This window comes from Lycorma delicatula, chromosome 2 (genome assembly GCF_047948215.1).
Source record: "Lycorma delicatula isolate Av1 chromosome 2, ASM4794821v1, whole genome shotgun sequence".
Classification (NCBI taxonomy): Eukaryota; Metazoa; Arthropoda; class Insecta; order Hemiptera; family Fulgoridae; genus Lycorma; species Lycorma delicatula.
Genome location: NC_134456.1, coordinates 225991798 through 226014949, shown reverse-complemented (window position 1 = coordinate 226014949; position 23152 = coordinate 225991798). Strand labels below are relative to the sequence as shown.

General features: G+C 29.3%; 1 protein-coding gene across 6 annotated transcripts in view; it reads left to right on the top strand.

Annotated features, from left to right (window-relative positions):
• Positions 1-339: 339 nt before the first annotated feature.
• LOC142319713 (aspartate--tRNA ligase, mitochondrial-like) overlaps positions 340-23152 on the top strand; it is an 80087-nt gene continuing 57274 nt past the window's right edge. For 3 of the 6 annotated variants that reach the window (XR_012755260.1, XR_012755259.1, XM_075357293.1), the window contains exons 1-4: positions 346-776; positions 2176-2357; positions 6515-6613; positions 17107-17193. Coding sequence is in view for 4 of the 6 variants with exons in the window: in XM_075357293.1 (XP_075213408.1) it covers positions 692-776; positions 2176-2357; positions 6515-6613; positions 17107-17193 (453 nt within the window). In the remaining 2 variants the exon portion in view is untranslated. Of the gene's footprint in view, positions 777-2175; positions 2358-6514; positions 6614-17106; positions 17194-23152 lie in introns of all 6 variants that reach the window. The other 3 variants (XM_075357292.1, XM_075357291.1, XM_075357295.1) reach the window with 2 other exon arrangements.

Below are 23152 nucleotides of genomic sequence, written 5' to 3'. Positions count from 1 at the left end.
AAGTGTAGTCTTGTACAGTCTCAGGTCGACCATTTGAGATGTGTGGTTAATAGAAACCCAACCACCAAAGAACACCGGTGTCCACGATCTAGAAATCAAATTCGTATAAAAGTAACTGCCTTTACTAGGATTTGAACATTAGAATTCTCTCGACTTCAAAATCAGCTGATTTGCGAAGACGCGTTCACCACTAGACAAACACGGTGGGTTCGGCCGGTTATTTGAGTTGAAAAAAATAAACGTCTACAATCACGATTTAAGTTGCACAAGCGTAAATGGTTTTATTTAGTTTCAGCCACTCATTCTGCAGCGCTGTAGTATGCTGCAATATTGAGCACTAATTGTATTTTACGCCGTAAGGATCCTCTATCAAGTTATATAGAGATCAGTGGTACTGTGTATTTTTTGCTTCTCGTTTGCAGCGGAGTAATATATTATGATTGTGACAGGGTACGTAAATTCAAGTCAGTATCGTTGAAACGAGTTAGAGCGTCATAGCGCCAATGGCAGTTGATGGTGTAGTGTTATGTATACATTATAGAAGCTAGATAATTTGTTGCTGTTTTTGTCTGTGTCTTCGTTGTAATTATAGCCGCTGGCATTAATGTTGTGAAACTGATAAAGTTTTGTACTTGTATGAGGATTTAGTTGTTTCTGCTGGAAATTTAACGTCAATTTGGTTACTTCGGTGATGTACTTACCAGTGTGCGTAGCAGTTGGACGTGGATGTGTATCGAATGGAATTATAAAAGAGTTTTATTCTTGTATTAGAGCAGGTTAGTGATACGATCTCAATAAGCTATTGTTTAAGTTTTAGTACCTACAAGGTGTCAAAATGTAATAGTTTGTTAAAAGATTAGTTAGCTATGAACTAACCTTAAAGGTTTCATCTCATGTTTCCATGTTAAGTCGAATATATTTATTAATAGTGTCTCGGAAGCCCTCTTATTGTATTACCGGTGATCAGATTATGTTTATTGTATTACCGGTGATCTGTTTATGTTTATTGTATTTGCTGTGAGGAATGGGCTTCTAGAAATTAAGACGCATGTAATAATTGATCAATTTGGTATTATTTCACATTATTCAGTACCTTTATCACAGTTATGTTATGTAGACCTTTAAAGTTCATGGTAATTCAAACATTTTTTGCCTGAACTTAAGAAGTGGTAAATAGAAATAAGACACCAGCCTTTTTCTTGTATTTTTTTTTTGCCACAAAAGCAGCTTGAAGCTAGTATTTGAGAACAAAGTGTGTCTGGTTGTGTTGGACAGATCTGTACATATTTTTTTTTATGGCTTTATTGACTTTTATAGTTGTCTATAAAATAATGCATCTCAGTTGAGATTGTTACAAGCTACAGTTCATAATTTATACAATTATTATTTGCAGTGGGTTTCTAGTTAAGCCGCTGCCACTTCATACAACTTTGAATTCATTGAATTTGTATCTATCTGATGAAAACTAATGATGAATGTCTAATTAATTGATAGTGAAATTTTAATCCTACCAACTTCATCTTTATTTAACAGTATTATGTAATAATGTAAAAACTATCTTGCTTACATGTAGACATTCTAATAATTTTTTTCTAAATTTTCTACATGAAAAAATTGTTACAGTTTTCAACTAATGATATGTCTCTTAACAGTCAAACTTACTGCAGATATTTAACAATAAAATTTAAATAACTTGTCATTTTAATAAAAGTAAATTCATTTTTTTATCAAATGTAAAAATCTTTATTCTCCCACCAAAGTAACTTCTCGCCAGTTATAAAAATGAAATAAAACAACAAATCTCCTTTGTTAATTAAAGTTATCTTTTTTGTAATGAAAAAACTATCATAGGATATGAATTAAAATAGGTTTATAAAGCATATGCAAGTATCAGCTCAATATTATTATAATTCCAATTAAAAAGTATATAAAAAAAAATCACTGTGCTACATTTTAATTAGTAGGAACTGCTAGTGCAACCATAGTTGTACAGAATAGCATTTCTAAATTAAAAGTAACACAGTGGATATTGCTACCCTCCTAATCCAAAAGAAAATCGACAATGACTGCTAAGGTTTAAGAGGAAAGTCATCTTCTAAGATGGCTATCACTGTGATAATTTAATTATAATGAAGAATTGAAACATTTTTTTAAAGTATGAATTTTTTTTTTCAGTGAGTTTGTCAACAGTTCCCTCCAGTAGATTTACAGAAAGAACACATACTTGCAATGAATTGAATAGAAATTTGGTAGGTACAGAAGTAGCATTGCGTGGTTGGTTACAAAAAAAACAATCTTCTAATTTCTTTGCTTTTCATGATGGATATGGCCAAACAAATCTTTTTATTTCAGATTCGGTATGTAAATATTCTATGTCTATATATATATATATTTAGGGTTAATAGATTAATTTCTTGAAAGTTTGAATTTTGGTATTTATGATGTGCAAGGAGTGTTTATAAGTGTGTGTAAAAATAAAGAAGTCACAGTTTTTTCGGAAAATCTTTTTATTTCTCAACGTACGTTTCCTTTCAAGTCTATACACTTAGTCCAATTGTGTTCAAGTTCCACTCCTATAGTTCAGAATCTTCAAACGTAGTTGTGTTGGCAATTACTTTACCTTTTCATTTAAACCTCTTTCAAGCAAGGCACTTAATATTTGGAAACAGATAATAGTTCAAAGGTTCTGTGTCTGGTGAATAGGGAGGGTGTGGAAGAACTTCATAGAGCAATTCAAATATTTTGTTGTCATAGTCGCAGAAGAGTGAGCTGCTGATGCATCGTCTTGATGAAAAAGAAATTTTGTTTGTTAGATGTAGTCACTTTTTCTTTATTTTCATATTTAGATCCAGCAAAGATGCACAATATTGCTTTACCCTTATCTAGAAAGTCAATGAAGATTATGCCATCAAAAGAAATTGCTATTATCATTCTTGATGATGAAATGGTTTTTACACAACTGCTTATAAAGGAGTGTAATATTTTCAGGTTGTTTGTATGTTTGTTCCACTACAGCAGTTTGAAGAATGAACAGATTGGGATGTATGACCCCGCATTGGAATCTGTATGTTACTGGGAGTGCCATAGGTTATAGAAATATGCATGTACATGTATGTATGTATATATATATATATATATATATATATATATGTTTATATTCATTTAAAAAGTTTGAAAAATCTATTAGATGAATGAGTCGTTTTTGAATAACTTGCATTGCAACACTTCGTTCTAAATGATTCGGAAACCTTGTATCTAATACGTGTGAAGTTGTTGTATTACTTGTGTTTTTATTACACAACTGCCCAAAACATAGTGTAATGCTGTTTAGGGTGTATGTATGTATGGTTGTTTGTTGCACCGTTCCACTCAACGGCTGAACTGATTTAGATGTATGACCCCACATTGGAATCTTTATGTTATCGGGAGTATCATAGGCTATATAAATATACATTTAAATAAATTTTTAAAAATATACTATATACAAAATTGTCACCTGCATGCTCTTTAATTATCCTATATTAGTAATTAATTATTATAAAGAGCAATGTTTTTTTTTGGCAGTCGTGTTTTATAATATTTATCTCTTGTTGCCTTCTGTGGAGTAAGTTTCCCTAACTGCAACCTACTGTTTTAACTATCGTTTGGTTTCAGGTTGTTAGGGATATATCCATGTTTAACTAACTGTTTTAAAATGATATAAAAATTTCTCATAATTATGTTGAAACACTCCCAAACCGTGCTTGGAAGTGTTTACTCATTTATGTCTTTGATCAGTTGTAAGCAATGTGGCACCTATCTTATAGACAGTTTTTGGATGTGTAAATATTCATATAAAATCTGGTGCACCCATTTCTATGGGATGCCTATTGACTTAACACTAATGCACTTTCAATTCTCTATCCTCTATCACCATATCATGGAATTTTTCAATATTCTCTGCAGTTGTAACCTCAACAGGCTATGTGGAAGTTTGTGCTTGTATGACTGTTCTGAAAATAATTAAACCATTTGTAAGCTACTCTAATTAATGAAACTGACTTAAAATATTTAAAAAGCTTAGCTTTAGTTTCCTGTGAGGTTTCTTCTTTCAAAAAGTAATGTTTGATCTCTACACAAAATTCTGTAATCTATTTTTCACGAATCACAATATTTGATCTACTCGAACAACTACTTACATCATAGTTATGATTGTATCTGACTGAAACTTGGTTTTGCTCCTATTAGAGGTGAAGAAAACTCAACAAGGTCTTAGAGCACCATATCTTGACTCTGTATGAAGTTTCAGACATCCCTTATACTTGTTTATGAAATTGAAAATTATAAAAATTGGATATAATACATATTTTAAACCAGAAAAGTTATAATAAACTTATATTTCATTGAGCTAGCATTTGTTATAAGTTAAGCTTTTTCAGAAATGACTGTAAGTTGTTGTAGCACTGCTGTACATGTTAGTGTTTGATCTGTTTTTAAACATCTTTGTCGTTTACAATCTGTTTGAAAGTGTGTATTATTTAAATGGGAATTTTTCATAGGATGTTTTTATTTATGTATTTGAGTTGCTTAGTTTGTATATTTTTGAGTTTGCATTCATTTTTTTTTGTGTGCATTTTACTGTTGATGTTTATGCATGAATAGTTTGTTTCTGTGAATTAATTTGTGAAAGTGGATTCAGTGGTTTAAATGAAAATTTTTTATTTGGCCTTTGTACCATTATGAAAAGTTGCATTCCTTTATGTCTTAAATAAATAGAACTTATTACTCTCTGGAGTGAGTTTGCATTATGCCCTGTGGAAATCAGATTTTTTGGGCAGTTATGTGAGTTTTTCTGATAATCTGTTTTGTTATATTTGTGCTTCTGTTTGGAATGTTGAAACCTGCCCTTTTGAGTTGGTGTACAATTTTTTCAGTGTTATGAATATGTTGTTTATTTATCCTGTTCTGAAATTACTCTAGGAATTTATCTATCATTGTTTTGTGCAATGTCTTTTTGTGTGAGTATATTGTCACTGACACACCTTTGAGACATAATCAATAGTTTGTAAAATGGTGAAATAGACAAAATCAGTTATAACGACGGCGTTAGGGAGGGGGGGAGAGAAAATGGTATTTGAGAGAAAGATATTGTTACAGAACAAAAGTAAAAAGTTCAGAAGAGGATTTTATTTGAGTACACTATGTAAAGGGCATTAGCAAAGTTTTGCAATGTGACAGAATGGATCATCACAGGTGGTTACAAGTTAGTGCATTTTTAGACAGGTCCCAACCTGCACATAACCTCTCTAGTCACTATCTCAGTGTTATTTTCTTTTTAGCTGTGTTAGAGAAATGAGGTACTGATATTGTAATCGAAAACTGAATAAGGGCAATTTTGCACATGGGTTGAGTATTGATCAGCGTTTAGAAAAAGTTTGAAAATGGGAAACCTCCCTTTCTGAACGTAGTTCACAAAGGAACTCAAGGATGGACACATGGTCTCTTCTACAATAATGCCCTAGTTTACACTCCAAAGTTTGCTCTTAGTCCTTACAGTCCTGATCTCGCTTCATATGACTTCTTACTGTTCCCTGAGATGAAGAACAGCCTAATAGGAAGGCATTTTATGAGTAATGATGATCTTCTAACAGATTGGAAGGATGAATGTGCCCAGATCTCCTACAAAACATGACAGGGCTTTTTTAAAGACTGGTTTCAAACGATGGGGAAGTGTACACTATGTGATGGGACTTATTTTGAAAAATTGTAAAAATAAAGTTATTGCAAAACTTTTGTAGTGCCCTTTTTAGAGAGAGTCATATAAAACGTTTTATGAATTATATAATTTTATTTTGAAACTACTATCTACTACTTTTTATTTATTAATTTTGCTCTTAACATTGAATTCTAAATAGTAAATTCAGTTTTAATTTTAAATGGGTTCATTGATTACAATAATATTATGAAAAATGTTTATACACAGCATGTTTTAGAACTGGTAAACTATGGGATGTGATGGTTCATGCAAAACTAAATAAAAACGTTTTTATGAACATTTTCAGAAGATTTGTATTTGACAAGTACATCAAACAAAGATGTTTGAAATTGTGTATTTTTCTAGCTGTATTTCCGTATCTTTTTCACAAAAAAACTGGTTATGATGTATAACAGGTAACTAAAACAGGTTACTAAATTTTATTAAAATTTGGTATAGAAATTTAATTGTTGTTGTTTACAAAATAAATACAATGGGCATATGTTTGTTTTCAAATTTCAAGAAAGTAGTTATGCCAATTTTTAATTCATTAATAACTCAGAAATTACAGTACAGAGGTGCTGTTTACAATTGTAAGGTTCTTACTATTTTACAGTATGGTAAGTTTGTGGGTATGTTGTATTTTTATTAATGAATGTAATTCTTGTTACTTTAGTTATGTATTTTTACAAGTTATTATTTACCAATAACAATATTGTTTATAACAAATTTTTTAATGTGTTTATTGAACTATTTTTTAATAATTAATTTATTTTCTAGGATCAGGAACTATCAAAGGTAGCACAAAATGTTCAAATAAATTCCGTAGTACTTGTGAAAGGCTTAGTTTGTTTGTCACGTTCTCATGAAGCGAATTCAGTATGTTTTTCTTGTATATAAACTTTTGTAAATTTAAGTACTATAAACGCAATCCTAATCTGGTTAGTGAAGGGAAATTCAGTATGTGCAGCTGAACAATGTTACTGTTGTGATTTTAAACTGTTGTGTAAACATAACTGTTGTAAAATTTATTTTAAATTATCTGTTTTAATAATTTTTTTTTTTGTAAGATCTTGTTACTAACCCTTTATGAATAAGTTTGTTATAGAACCTTACAGCTCAATATATTTTTGAAATCTACTTCTCAAGGATTTTTTTATATATTTTTTGTTTTGTAAACTTAAAGGTAATTTTAGGTTTTCGGCTTGGAGAAGGTGGTGTGTATAATCTTCCATTTTGTTTCTTCAAGTGCTTGTATACTCATTGCCATTTTTGGCTGTTGAGATGAACAATTTGATACCTATTTAGTTGAAATCTATGTAGCTATTCTTCAAAATCAGATTTATAAATTAACAAATGAAATAGGATTCCATCTAAATGGAAATCCTTTTCCAGGCATGTACTCAATTTAAAAAAAAAAAGTTAACAGATTTATATTATTATGAAATAAGGTTAAGTTGATTAGAACTAAGATAATCTTTAATCATTCATTTCATTGTCTGAATCAATATCTAACAGTAGTCTCGGAGGTTAAAAAAAAAACTAAGAATATTTCATTATACTTATTTTTACTTTATTTTTATTTCATTAAATTGTAGTTTTTTATTCAGAATTACAGACTGATTCATTTAAATTATAGATTAGAACTTCTGTAGTTTATTGTTTTTTCCCTGGTATTATCTTCATTAAAGTCTTAAGAGAAGGATTGCATAATTTAAAATACTTTATTAATTTATTGTTTTACAGTTTTAAATAATAGATGTTCAAAAATAAAATGTCTGAGTAACTACAATAAATAAACACAGTACATTACTTACAATTGCAGCCTACAGTAATAACTGTGGTGAATGTTGAATGTAAATGTCTATGCGAGTAGGTTACTAAAATAACCGATGTGGATTTCTGTAAACTAATGCATCCTGGCAAATGGACTGACACAAATAATGACATCCCTCATAATTAATTATCCTTTCTTTATGGATTACTTTACTTTGTATGTTGGTTTGGGTTTTCATTGTGTACTATTTACAACAGGTTTTACTGTTTTATATCTTAGATTATTAATAAATTTATAAACTCATTTTAGATTAACAAGTTTTTTACTGTAAAACAAAGATGGAAGTTGTAAAACTTGTTAACTTTTTCATTGAAAGTTAAATAACTTACACAAAGTGATTATTTAAATTAAAGATTACCTTGAAAAAGTAAAACATTTATATAGTTTCAAATTTTGACCATTAAATTATTAATTTGTTTCTAGGAATCTAAAGAGAAGCCTAATTTTTTTGAAGAAGTTAAAAAACTTTTTTGTTATGAATAATTTATTTAATAGACTCTAGGGAATCTGCATTGTAGATGAGATAGATTTATTTTGAATGCCAAGGCAAACAAAAAAGAAGACACCTATCTTGTGATGAAAGATCTGCAGATCTTAAGTGAATATCTGCACTATTGTTTGAAAATTTGAGTATCACATCAGTTGAGATCTATTATATAAAAATCAAACTAGAAAGTATGAAAAATGTTAAGAATATTAAGTTCTGTATTATTTACAAAGCTTGCAGTAATTTGTGATTTAACTTAAATCTTCAGTGAATGTTCAATAACAATTTTATTTTATCTGATAGCATTAAAAGTAGAAGAAAAAACCTTTCACTGAAACAAGTTAAGCTCTAATAATTATTGATAATGTTCTAATGTATCTATCCCTCCAGAAGGGATATTCTGTGAGTAGTAGTAGGAAAATTAAAAATTCTTTTCTACTTTCCAATCATTGTTAACACATCCAGTGAATGAGGGAACCATCCTTAGTTGCAAACTGGTGTATGACTAAAATGAATACAATATCAATTAGTTTATTTTTCATTTTTTGAAGGTTGAGGTGACAGTTTTGGTAAAAACTCATAAAAAAATAATAATGGCTTGTTGAAATGGACTGTAAATGGTAGCGATAAAACAATGCAAATTGTTATAAGTACTTTTAAAATGTGTGCAATTGAAGATAAAAGTGAAGAAGACTTTATTGAAATTAAAGAAACTGGCTATAGAAATATTTTAGAAAGTATAGGAAAATGTAAATCGAACAACAAAAATATTTTATGAGTAGGCTTAGATGAAAGAGTATGCTTGGGTTATCAGGTAGATAGAACAGGTAATTGCTGTAATTGCCAGGCATTTAACTGATAAAGTACATGTTTACTTATAAAGATGTTTATAATAGTAATTAAGAATAATACAACCAAGAAAATTGTGAAAATGTTAAACTACGTGAAGAAATAACAAATCTAATCATTGTTGAAGTTTACGGATTAGAACAGTGATATATTTTCTTAGTGAATATTTTTTTTATGTTAAGAGAAATGAAACAGAAGTGAAAGAATATGTAAAAATGTATCAGATTTATTTCAAATAAAGTAACAATAGAAGTGCTGTTCATATTTGTTAGGTTAGGAATTTTAGATAATGTATTATCTGAAATAGTAATAAATGCAGATATTGTGGAAAAAAGTAAATACCTTTTTAATTTTATAGACTGATTTATTTTTTTTTTTATAGTTATTTATAAAGTTATTTGACTTTTTTTTGATTTGATTTTTTAAAAGAAATTATTCATTAAAAAATATTTTTAATTAATAAAACTATTTTATGTGATATGTGTAGAAGTTCTAATTAATATAAATGGTTTTGTTATATTTTTGGGTATGTTTTGTCAAATTGCAAAATATTTTAATTGGTGCAATAAAAAATGTTTTGTACTCATAGCTACACTTATAACATGGTTACCACAGGCAGGAAAAGTCAGGAAATATAAATCTTAGTCGGGAAAAGCCAGGAATTTTTAGAAAAAAATCAGGAAAAGTTGCATACAGTTTCAGAAAATTGTTTTTTTGTTACCGAATTAAGATTATATTATTAATGAAGTATTTATTGAATAATGTCAAATTATATTTGATATACTTTCCTGGCATCGGGATTGATGACCCCCAACGCCCAGCACATTGCAACTATGTGCATCAAGCAGCCGTTAACACATATCTGTTCATGTTCTTACTTATACTTCCCTAATTATCTTTTATATTAAAGGAGGAATATTCCAAATTGCAGTTGATTTTTTCATTGATGAAAATTTTACAAAAAATTACCATTGAAAAATTTAAAGGTTGTTAACACATTTGCTGCGGTGGATAAAATAGGGACTTAACCATCTTGCTGTACAGGCAACTATGATGCCACATAATAATTCCCTACTATGCGTTACAGCACACATTGGTCTGTCATGAGGTTTTGTACTGTGTAAGTTTTATATGAATTTACTCTATATGCTGAACTGTTTGTCCTTGGATTTTCGTTCAGTATATATATGTGCTGTACTGCATATCATATTGTTTTTTTAATCATTTTCTGACAATTTTATTCCCTTTTCATATATTTTTATCACAAGTTGTGCGTGCACCTTTCCTTTTGATTGCAATTGACTGAACCAAAAGTGTCCAAACAACCCCAAAATTAAAAAAACTTGGATTTTGGACTTTTTCTTAACTGCAGTAATAAGCCCTCATCGAGAGCTTTTCAACAATGTATCGTTCAAAAGAAGTGGTACGTATTTTCATTAGTTCCAGCGTTATAGACAAATTAAATTTTAAATAATGAAATATTTGGATCTTATAAGGGGAAGGCACATGCTTCAAATCAGACTTAATCTCCCTTTTTTTTCCAACTTTTTTATTTTTAATTTAAATATGATTTATTAATAATTATTAACCTCTGGTTGTTAAACAATTTTTACAGTAAATAATAATTCAATAATAAAAAAAAAAAATTTGAAAAAATATCAGAAGTTTTAATGAAATAAACTTTTATGTACTTTTCATTTAAAAAAATGTGTATATGCAATTTAAGGCATACAAGGAAGTCATGTGGTGTCCACATCAGATTTTTTTCAACATAATGTTATTTCATGATAATGTTATTGTAAAAAAATCTTTTTTAAATTCATAAACATCGATGGCTATTTTATTATTTATGTAGTCTGAAATTATTAATTTTATTTTTCATCTTTATTAATTACTACTATGGATTAATTATATACCATTATAAATTACAATAAATAAACTTTTTATAGAAAATGTGTCATATTTTAATAGAAGAAATGATGCTGGCACAGAACAATCCAGCAAAATTAGCCCTAATAATTATTATGAATAGACGCCAAATAAGAATATGTATAAAAGAACTGTTTCAACTAGTGTTAGTTCATATGTTTTCTGGGAGATGTCGTAGACTATAAAGTCACTTTAACAAATATTTTTAGTTACAAAGAGAAATAAAATATTCATTGCATACAGAACATTAGGGGCCATAATGCTCAGTCGCCAAGTGCAGTACAGCTACAATGAGGCTTGTACAGCACAAGAGTTAAGTTAAATAACTTACCGTTCAGCACTGTACTGGAATTATGCAAATGACAATGAGCACACACAGCACCTCCCTATTACGGCACATATATTACCGTACCACACCGAATGTGTTAACTGTTTTCTTGGAATTTCTCTCAAAGCGCTGTGAATTATTTTGTATTTAGGTAATTAATTGCTTTTAAGTCGTATCTAAAAAGACTGTTTAATGACCAGTGGTTACATATAAACTTACAACCATAATTCAGTAGGTTGAGAAGAGGTAGAAATGTGTATCATGCTTTTCGTGATGTGTGTAAAAAAAATTTTGACTGGGCAGTAAGGGCCAAAAGGCAGTAGTGACTTGCAGTAAAGAAAGGAGCATAATGAAATAATTAAGGTAAGGATTTCTCAGCTTTCATTGAAAAAGTTTTTATCTTCTAGTGGTACTTCAACTCAACAGACAAAAACTTTGATCAACAGCTGTAAGAATGGCGGTTGTGATACATCTGTATGTTCTTTGCTTGGATCAACTTGGTAATAGAATTTCAGCAGCAAATGATACAGCATTTCAGCGGCAAGTGTTCCATTGAATCCTCAACTTCATTTACACAAAATGACAACACAGTTATTCTTTTTTGTTATAAAGAGAATGTTTCTAAGGTGGAGATTACCTTAGTTCTCAATGTTTTACAAAATAATTATCCTTAAGTTCATGTGATGATATTAATGCAACTTTTAAAATTATGTTTCCTGATAGTTGTATAGTATAAAAATTCCATCTTGGAGCTATTAAATGTTCTTATGTCATTTATCACGGCCTTGCACCATACTTTCTTGGCATTCTGAAAATCCGTTTTAGTAATAATGACAAAATATTTTCTGGATAAATGTTAATAATATCTGTTTTCTGTACAAAATAAAGTGTTCTGTTCTAGTGTTCTTATCTGTATTACTTTTACTCACAGTGATTTTGGTTTTCCTTTAAGTTGTGATTACAACATATTCTTTGTTAAATTGAAATTTATGTTTCTTAGTATTTCTATGCAACCAAGTTATTAAATATTATTTTTTGTTTACTTTGCAAACTAATGTAGGATAGTTTTTGTGAAAATGTTTTAATAATCTTAGGTGTGAGTCAGTTATTTTTTAAAACGTTAGTTTATCTTTAGTTAGTCTATTTCTTATATGTGTTACTTTTAGTTACCATGTGTTCATTTTTACCCAAGAAACTTATTAAATATTGTTTTTTTTTTACTCTGAATGTAATTTACTGAAACTATATATCAAAAAAGTAGCCTAATTTTAAATGTATATTGTAAAAAAAATCATTAAAAAATATACTGTAAAAACAAATGTAATAATAATAATAATAAAGGCATGAGTTGGGCAGCTATGGGGATGCTTGAGGCTGTAAAAAAATAAAACTATATATTTTGTGGAGTAAACATCGAAAGCATTACATTATGAGAATCAGGAAATTTTTACTAAATTGGTCAGAAAAGTCAGGAAAAATGATTCTTAAAATTCAGTGGGAACCTGTATAGAATTTAAACTGTAGGTTGGTCAGACTCTTAAATCTTGGTCTGGAAAACCATTAAAATATGTGTTGTGTTTTTCTTATCGTCTGAAAACTTATTAAAATACTATTTTTGCAAGTGCACAGTTGTTTCAATATTCTTGCTGTATATTCAACATTTCTTTTTAGTTTGCGTAAGGAACACATTTTTAGGAGTGGAGTTCTATATTATGTTGATTTTCTTTTTTTTAAATATCTCTTTCTATTTTTTACTGTGATTATTTTAAATATAATTTTGCATTTGTTTAATATTACAGTTACTTACTGCAATAAACAAAGCTCACTAACAGACGGCAGGAATTTATGAAAATTAATGTTCAATATCTCCAATGATAACACTATTACAAAATTTTCCACTTTGCAGATAAATTTATTACTTGAATAACAAAATACTTGGAAATCATAGGTGAATCTGCACCACATCTGTCAACTAAATCAGATTTTTCAAAGATAATCTTACATAGACTGAACATTCACAGGGAAAACGTTTTGGGAGTATGATACTAGTGGGAACTACATAAAACAGCTATGCAAATTTGGCTCCAAGGTCAATGTATAGAATTTTTAGTTGCTGGAATATGAAAGCTTTTAGAAAGATGTAAAAAATGAGTAAGAAGGAAACTATAACAAAAATAATGTAAATATTAATATTTGTAAGCATTTAATAATAAATCTATAAACATTTGTTTATAAATATTGACTCTTATACACTTATCGCTGTAAAATCATTGGGTTAAATTATGGTCTGTGAAAGATTATATGTGTATTTATTTTATGGAATTTAAAGGTTTTTCATCATTCATTTTTTTGTTGTTATAATAAAACTTATCTTCCAAGATTGTGTTATGTATTATTTTTTTTACAGTTTTTAAACAGCATTTTTGTATTTACATTACAGCATGTCACAGACATTTTTCATTCTATTTTTTAAAATTGTAACTGTCTATTTTATTTAAAAAATATGAATTTATCTTGTTTATGTTTAATTATTATCGTTTAATCTTAATGGACATATTACTGATCTAATGTAGTACCAATTTAATAAAGTATTTAAAAGAACCACTAAATCAGTAAATATAAACTAACTTAGGTTTTAAGTAGACTTATAATTAATCACAACAGCTTTACTGTATATATATTTTTAATATTGATAGAAACAAGTTAGTTTTTAATTTAAATACCCTTGCTTTAAATGAATAATTCAACAAAAAAATGTAAAAAGTTAATTTAAAAAAAAATTATGTATGGCCTTTTTTATATTTTACAGCTATTATGATAATTCCATTTTCCACTTTCCATTTTATTAGTGATTTTGATTATGGATTACTGAGTATTTCATAAGGCTTACACTGATTTTAATAAACAAGTGTCAGCTACCTAACCTTTTTTTAAATAATCAGATAAATGTGTTATGTTTAATTTTTACATAATTGTAATTATTAGTCTACATGTTATAATAATTATAAAACATTGCATGTGAGTATGTGAACACTTATTTTTATGTGTGAGTGTTTTCTAAAGATTATTCCTTTTATTGGTTTTTTTTTAACTATAATTCTTTATTGAATTGTAGTTAATTATTTTCTATGATGCACCGTAAAATATAATAATCAACCTAATACTGCAAAAAAATATCGTTTCTGAAAAAGTTAATTTATATGTTGTTTATGAAAGTGATAAAAGTTATTGTTTATGAATAATTTTCATTGGCTTACTAAATAATAAGTAGAAGAGTTATAAATGGTTAAACATGAAAAAAAAGAAGCTAAAACTGTGCTGTGTCTGGTATTTGTAATTTACAAGGCTGATCATTAATAATTTTTTCATGCCCGCATGTGCACACACACACACACACACACACACATGCAGAGAGAGAGAGAATGAATGAATCCATAACACATTCTCTCTACGTTACATTCTTGTTTGTTCACGAATATTGTACATTTATTTTACCATCGGTCAGCATATGTAAAACAAGAGGTTTTAATTAATTTAAGAAAAGTAGAACTTTTTAGCACAGTGGAAGAGCCTAAGAGCAGTGAACATTGCTTTTTAGTAAAAATAATGAATATTGGATAGTGAATAGATTTGCAGCCATATCTATAAAAATATACACACACCTTTGTGAATTTTTTTGTTGTCTTCTGACTGGTTTGATGCAGCTCTCCAAGATTCCCTAGTGCTAGTCGTATCATTTCAGTACATCCCGTACTTCCTACATCCCTAACAATTTGTTTTACATATTCCAAACGTTGGCTGCCTGCACAATTTTTTCCTTCTACCTGTTCCTCCAATATTAAAGCGACTATTCCAGGATGCCTTAATATGTGGCCTATAAGTCTGTCTCTTCTTTTAACTATATTTTTTCAAATGCTTCTTTCTTCATTAATTTTGCCACAACACCTCTTCATTTGTCACTTTATCCACGCATCTGATTTTTTACATTCTCCTATAGCCATATAAAGCTACGCTCCAAACATATACTTTCAAAAATGTTTACGTGTTGTTTAAATTAATTTTTGATGTAAACAAATTATATTTCTGACTGAAGGCTCGTTTTTCCTATGCTATTCAGCATTTTATATCGCTCCTGCTCTGTCCATCTTTAGTAATTCTACTTCCCAAATAACAAAATTCTTCTACCTCCATTTTCTTTTCTTATTTTTACATGCAGTGGTCAATCTTTGTTATTTCTACTACATTTCATTACTTTCCATTTTGTTCCTGTTTATTTTCATGAGGTAGTTCTTGCATAGGACTTCATCCATGCCATTCATTGTACCTTCTAAATCCTTTTTACTGTCAGCTAGAAATACTATATCATCAGCAAATCGTAGCATCTTTATCTTTTCACCTTGTACTATTACTCCAGATCTAAATTGTTCTTTAAGATCATTAACTGCTAGTTCTATGTAAAGATTAAAAAGTAATGAAGATAGGGAACATCCTTGTCGGACTCCCTTTCTTACTACGGCTGCTTTCTTATTTTCTTCAATTATTACTATTGCTCTTTGGTTCATGTAAATGTTAGCAATAGTTCTTCTATCTCTGCATTTGAACCGTAACTTTTGAAAATGCTGAACATTTTATTCCTGCTTAGTCTAAGTTATGGAACTTAACTTAAATGCCAAGCAGGTCTTTAAAAAACCTAGGTCTTTAAATGCCAAGCATGGTGGTTTGTTTTTCTTTAATCTTCTTCTTTAATCTGAGCCCTAAAATTGCTTCCCTTGTCCCTATTCTTTGCCTGAAAGCAAATTGGTCCTCTCCTTACACTTCTTCCATTCTCCTCTCAGTTCTTCTGTACAGAATTCTAGTTAAGATTTTTGATGCATGGCTAGTTAAGCTAATTGTTCTGAATTCTTCACATTTTTCTGCTCCTGCTTTCTTTGGTATCATGATAATAACACTCTTTTTGATGTCTATCCGAACTTCCCCTTTTTCATAAATATTACACACCAGTTTGTATAATCTATCAATCACTTCCTCACCTGCACTGCGCAGTAATTTTACAGGTATTCCATCTATTCTAGAAGCCTTTCTGCCATTCAAATCTTTTAATGCTCTCTTAAATTCAGATCTCAGTATTGTTTCTCCAATTTCATCCTGTTCGACTTCCTTTGTGAATAAATTTTTAAAGTTTTAATTAATTAAGTTATGGATCAATTTCAAGATATTGCATAATAAGTTTTGTATAACCATAATTTACTCTTCATATCACAAATAACTGCCTTATAAAAACCACAGTATTTTATGTAGCTTGTCAGATTTAATTGTTTTTAAAAATTTTTTTTTATGACTTTATAGCTTATTATTATGGCATAATTAGTTTATTTTTTCTTTAGAAATCCAATATCAATGTAAAAGGTAAGTAATTACTGTGGTATTTATGTGATATCTGATATCCAGAGTACAGAGATTCCACTTACATATTTGTAGACTGTTTAGTATATTATTTTTCCCTAAAGTTGATTTGTAATTATGTTTTTATTTATAAAATTTCACTAAACTTTTTATCAAAGAATAGTAATTCACTTTTTTGACAGATAACATTTTTTATTTTTATATTATGATCTCATATGTGCTTTTATATCTACTTTTATATGGAAGACGGTTGAAAGAAATGATAAGTGAAAAAGTGCCAGAATTAAACCCCAGACTGGCTGATCTAGAAACCAGGCAGCTAACTACCCAGCCAACTGAGTAGGTTTATTAAATCGTAGATTATTTGGTGTGTTGTGTAGAAATTTTAGTTTATTTTTCAATGTCTTATGACTCCTCAAAAATTGATAATCTTGTTATTATAAATTGTAAAACAAATGTTATAATTTGATATTATTTACTATTAAATTTTATTGGGTTTATTAATGTGTTACTTTTAATCACTTCTTGTTGTGTTCCAGAATAATAGTTTAAATTCAGTTGAAGTAGCAGTCAAAGAAATATCTATTATTGAAGGCAAAAGTAATCTGTCAGAAAATAAAGAGAAGGTAAGATTCAAATTATACATGTACAATAATTTTTTAATTTAGTCCAAAAAACCTTTTGAACCGATGTAGAGAAACATACATGTAAGACACTAATTAAAAGAATATGTTTCAAAGCGTAATCACCAACGTAATAAGATAATTATATAATAAAGAAAAACAATGATCATACTTCAACCTAATGACCTTTGGAATATTTTATTATACAGAGCATAGTTGATGTTGATAACCTTTGGTACCAAATGCTTTTCATTTGTGCGGTATTCTATTAATTGGAAAATTGTTCAAGATTACTTTTTCAAACATTTCTAGCTGGTGCTTCTACATATATAAATCAGCTGAGTAGGTTTAGAGAATTTGCCATCACGAAGTCAAAGTGAAGCATTTTATTGATTAAAATAACAGAGTTATCTCTGTCTCTGAATTATTTATTAATTTTTTGTTATGTCACATTGTGTTAAAAATTTGGCTTGTTTTATGACAAGTTGTAAAATGAAATATTACTATCGTGTAGCAGATCCTAAACAAGCTAATCGTATCAGATATTGAATCCCACAATAATAAAATTTCATGAATTTTATATGGTGCAAGTTCTCAATCATTTTCTTTATTGTATTATCCTTTTAGCATATATACGAGGGTGGTTTGGAAAGTAACCTCCATTTGGCTATAATAAAAAACATTTTTGGCTCTAGATAGAAACATTTTATTAAATACATCAAACTACAACTTTTAACTATTTTTCAATGCAGGCCATTTAAATTCAAACATTTGTCATAGCGTTTCTAATTTACAGATACCTTCTTTATAAAATTCAGCTGCCTGGGTACCCAGCCAAACTTTTCACGGCATTTTGAATTTCTTGGTCGTAATTGAAGTGTTGTGACAAACAAGTTTCTACTGTGAAACTTAAAAAACTTAGGCGAGCCATTCAAAACAAACATCGCTGTATACTATTATCTGGTGTTGTTTTTTTTTTCAAGACAGTGCTCATCCTCACAGTGCCTGAAGAATTCAAGAACTTCTGAATCAATTCCAAAGGGTCATTTTTGATTATCTTGCTTACAGCCTGGACTTGGTGTCGAGTGATTTTTATCTTTTCACTCACATGAAGGAATGGCTTGCGTTGCAGTACTTCATTGATGACGACGAACTTCAAAATGCCGTGAAGGTTGGCTAGGTACCCAGGGGGGGCTGAATTTATGAAGAAGGTATTTGTAAATTAGTGAAACGCTATGACAAATGCTTGAATTTAAATGGTGACTGTGTTGAAAAATACTTAAAAGCTGTAGTTTTAAATTGTATATAATAAAATATTTTTATCTATACAGGTTTTTTATTTATCGCCAGACAGAGGTTACTTTCTGAACTGTCCCTGTAATTAGCCAAAAGAATAATATTACCAGTGAATCACAACATGTTTAATTTTGCCTTCTGGATTATGTTATTCTGCCCTGTAATATTTCTCTTACTTTCATTGTTGTTGCTGTGTATGATTTAGAAAGCAACTATAATGACTAAAACCTTGTCATGATTATTTTTGTGTCACCTGTTGCTTTCTTATATTATCAATAATTGCTTGACTTTTATACATATTACAACAACAACTTTTTCTGTATTGCCAATTATTTTCCTAGAATTCTAAACCTCTTATTCCATTCTACTTTATTATTAATTTTTTTTTTTGCTGTTAGTTGTCTTCATGCTCTTGAAACCTAAACTGTTCTTCTTGAATGCCTTCCATATCACATTATATTTGTCTTTAAACTATTTTAGTGAACAGTAAAATCTAATTTGGCTCAGATTAGTTCTTAAACTATAGCATTTCATTATAATTCTGTATTTTTTCATCATATTTTTGTCTTTGTTATTCTAAGCATATTTGTTTTATTCAAACTTATTCATGGTTTTATTTTTGAGTTTTAGAAGAATTTTTTTGGATTAAATTTTTATTTAATGATTTGTATTTGTTCTAATTGGTATTTGTTTCTTTTTCTTTTTTTAATATATTCGTAATAGTTTAGAGAATATATTAAAAACATTTGAGTATAAATCTGTTTGACATATACATTTTTTTATGTCTGTTATTAATTATATTGCATAAAGATCTTATTATTGTAGTTATGCTAGTACAATGATTGCTTACGCCGTTTAGCGTAAAGTCGTTTTATTCCAATGAATTCAAGATTATGGTGTTAGCTCATTTCTATCACGCATTATTTCATTGCTGTTTAATCTTAATGTATATACTAGGCTTAGTGTTTTTTTATTCTCACCCAATTTCAATACTGTCATAGTTCCTAGAAGTCTATTTCTCTTTGTCGGCTCTGATGTCATTTCTTCAACTTGCGTATTCAGAATTATTTTTGTTATGTCTTCGGTCTCGAATTCCAACACGTTCTCTCTAATCGTTCTTATACTAACACTAAGACACTACTCTTGTTGCCAACACACACTCTCTCCTGTTCACTGCCTAGCTGAGGTTTCCCCCCTCCTATCGTTCATGACATCTTTTTGGCAGAGTTGAACAGACTTTCGCAATGTAAAGGCACCTTTTTACGTTTTCGCTCTCAAGATTTGTGCTAATCTCTTCATCACCTCCATACTCGCATGCCTGTTGCGGTATTCCTGTGTTGAAAATTCTACTCGTCAGTTTTTCGTGATTTCACAGTTTTCTATGTTCGTCCAGCCTCGTTTCTTCGTTAAGTTGTTCTTCAAATTCACTATATTACGTTTCTCCTGAAAATGCTTCAATTACTACAAACTGCCATTTCTATCGCCGTCGAATCTTCTCGAATCGCAGATTACATTTTACTCGATCCAGAATCTCCAACCTCATTGCTACATATCTACTACGTATTAGTCTAATGCTACACCACGTCTCACCCCCTGTATTCCTGATTCACCACTGCGGACTACGCCCAGGAATTACTGTATGTATCCATTCACCTTCATTCATTAGTTCATCGTTTACTGATATTTGTGTGCTACAGGCAAGTTTAATTTTCATTATTTATTACATTTAAACAGTTATTTTATCAGTAAAAGTTTGTGGAACATTCAGTTCATCATACCTATGCCTTTCAAGTTTCAATTTCACTTAAGTACAGTCACGACAGGTTACTTACATAAGGTTGAGTCTTTGTTCAGCTGCAACCTATTTCACGTGCTTTATTAATTTAATCTTGTATCTTGTTATTCGCCGAGATTAATCTATTTCTATTCATGAACTGTGTTCATAATCCTGCTCTAAAATTAACCCAAAACAATTTGTTCCTGATGTGCAATTATGTTTTAGGACTTTGTAATTTACATTTTTCAAGAAAGCTTACTAGCAAAGGAACTCTATTTATATGTTTATTAATTTCAATTGGAACATTGTAATTAACTCCTTTTGTACCATAATATTATTGTGGCCTTTTTCTACGTTAAACTAGAATTACAGTTTTATATTATTTAATGCTAAGTTTGGTCATAAATCAGGAAAGGCCAGTGCCAATTAAGATTTACTGTAATTTATTTTTCTAAGTTCATGACATTTGTTCATTCCTAATTTTCAATATTACTGCATTTGTCAGCAAGGCAATAGTTTTTCAGACATACTATGTTTATTGATGTTATGTTTTTCTAAATTTATAATTAAAATTAAGGTGTTTCATGTTCTCTTTTGCAGGCTTTGTTAAAAATGTGTATTTAAAAGTGTATATTCATGTATTTTTTCATTTAATATTATTGCTATGCTGATTTCATTTGATATTCTTATGTATCATTAAATTATGTTATTTTCATAATTTCTTTCTAGTTTTTAAGTTAAGTTGTTTTCTTTCTCAATTAAAGTCCAATTTCTTTTGGCAAATACGAGCTGTGTTTTTTCTTAGTTAACCTTACCCAACAATGATGCTACTATGTTGTAATTATTGCAGTTAGTTGGATAGACCTTTAATATTTCTACTGAATGGTTGAAAATTATAGAGGTAGAAATAATTTTATATACGATGAGGTTTAATAAAAAAATTCATCTAATTTTTTAATTTTCCAGGCTGTATAGCCTGGTAAATTAAAACAAAGCTTCCTGAAGAGATAAGATTGAAGAAAAATAATCATCAAGTTCGATCAAACGTGAAGGTTCTGATCACTGTGTGTCTTTGATTTCAATAGCTTAGTGTATCATGAATTCTTGCTACCAGTTCGTATGGTCAATAAGGAGGACTACCTGGAAGTTCTACGCTGTTTACGTGAAGCAATCCAAAGAAAACTCTTGGATTTGTGTGATGAAACAATTCATGGCAATTACACCACAATAATACACCTGCTCACACTCCACTGCTTGTTTGTGAATTTTTTACCAAAAACAACACTGTTATTGATGCCTCAGCCTTTGTATTTGTTGGATATGGCTCCCTGTGACTTTTTCCTATTCCCCAAACTGAAAGAACCATTAAAGGACAATGTTTTGCTGACATTGAAGAAATAAAGACAGAATCGCTGAAGGAGCTAAACACTGTACCGAAAATTGCATTCAAGAGATGCTTTAAAGATTATAAAAAGCACAAACGAGAGTACTTTGAAGGTGACAAAATCAGTATTGATGAATAAATTAAGATTTTTTGAGAAAAACTAAAATTCTGCATATTTTTTTATCAAACCTCTTATTTAAAAATATGAACCAGAAAACCTAATTGTATTATATGTTAGTGTATTAGTATTAAGTGTATTTCTTGTAGTTTTCTGTTATGCTTAGGAACAAATTTATTCAGAATTTCATTATATATATATATATATATATATATATATATATATATATATATATATATATATTCTTTTTAATACTTTAATTCTTTTTAATACCAAAAAATATGTGGCTGAAAATATTTCAGTTACATTTTGTTAATTTTTTAGACAATAAAAATTGATCAAACTGGTAGAGTAGTTAAGTTATTGATGTATTGGTTGGTGGTAAATCTGTCCACGTATTTTATTTTATGTTGATAATTGTCAAAAACTTAAAATAATGGAATATACTTTATTTTTCTATGCTTTATCATGCTTTTACTATTTGTGTTAAAATCAGTCCATGATGTAGGTTGTAGAGAGGTTCAGAGACGTTATATGTATACATATTTACATAGACTTAGGTAATTTGTGTGCTGAAATCAGTTAAAAACTCAGACTGGGAAATGGATAGGGCCATTATTTTCTAACTCTGTAGTGGGTATTATTTAGTTTAATTTAGGAATGATTGTTAGAGTGGCAAAAAAATTTCTAAATTTTTTTTGGTCTGTGATTCCCATAGTTTAAAAAAATATAATTCTATTTCTTATTAAGGGATAATCTAAAAAAAAAGAAAAGCCAAAACCAAAATCTGTAGTTTATATTTTCTATTGATTCAATTTGAAGATGGTTACTGATATAATTTTGTTTTTTCTTTGCTCTAGATTTATAGTGGGTGAACGTTGGCTTCCTCTGATTTTTGCTGAACAGTGATTATTTTTTTATTGTAAAACTGTTAACATTGTTTCCATCTCAGGGGTAGAAGAATCCATCTGGGATTGGGTTTACCATAGCTTAGCTGAGAAAACCCAGTTTTAAAGCACCAGGCACTTGTTTTCAACATATTCCACTTGGTGTAGGATTTTCAAGTGGAATAAAGCTTTTTAGTTACGTATTGGTTGTACCTACATGACATTAGAACTTAGACATTTTAAGTTCCACTGATGGAACTTACTCAGGAAAGCAAGGTTGTTGCTTCCTGAGTATTCCGGATATAATGAAACCATGAAGTTATAGGGTATGCAGTTTCTGTCTTCCAGACATTTTTTTATGCTACATATTAGTAAGCTAGGGTGCCATCTACAGAAATTTTAGTTTTAATTACTTACTCACGTTTGGTATATATTTTGTAAATCAAATTTATAGTTTAAATGTCAAAAGATTTAGTTTAAAATAAATTTTATTACTCACA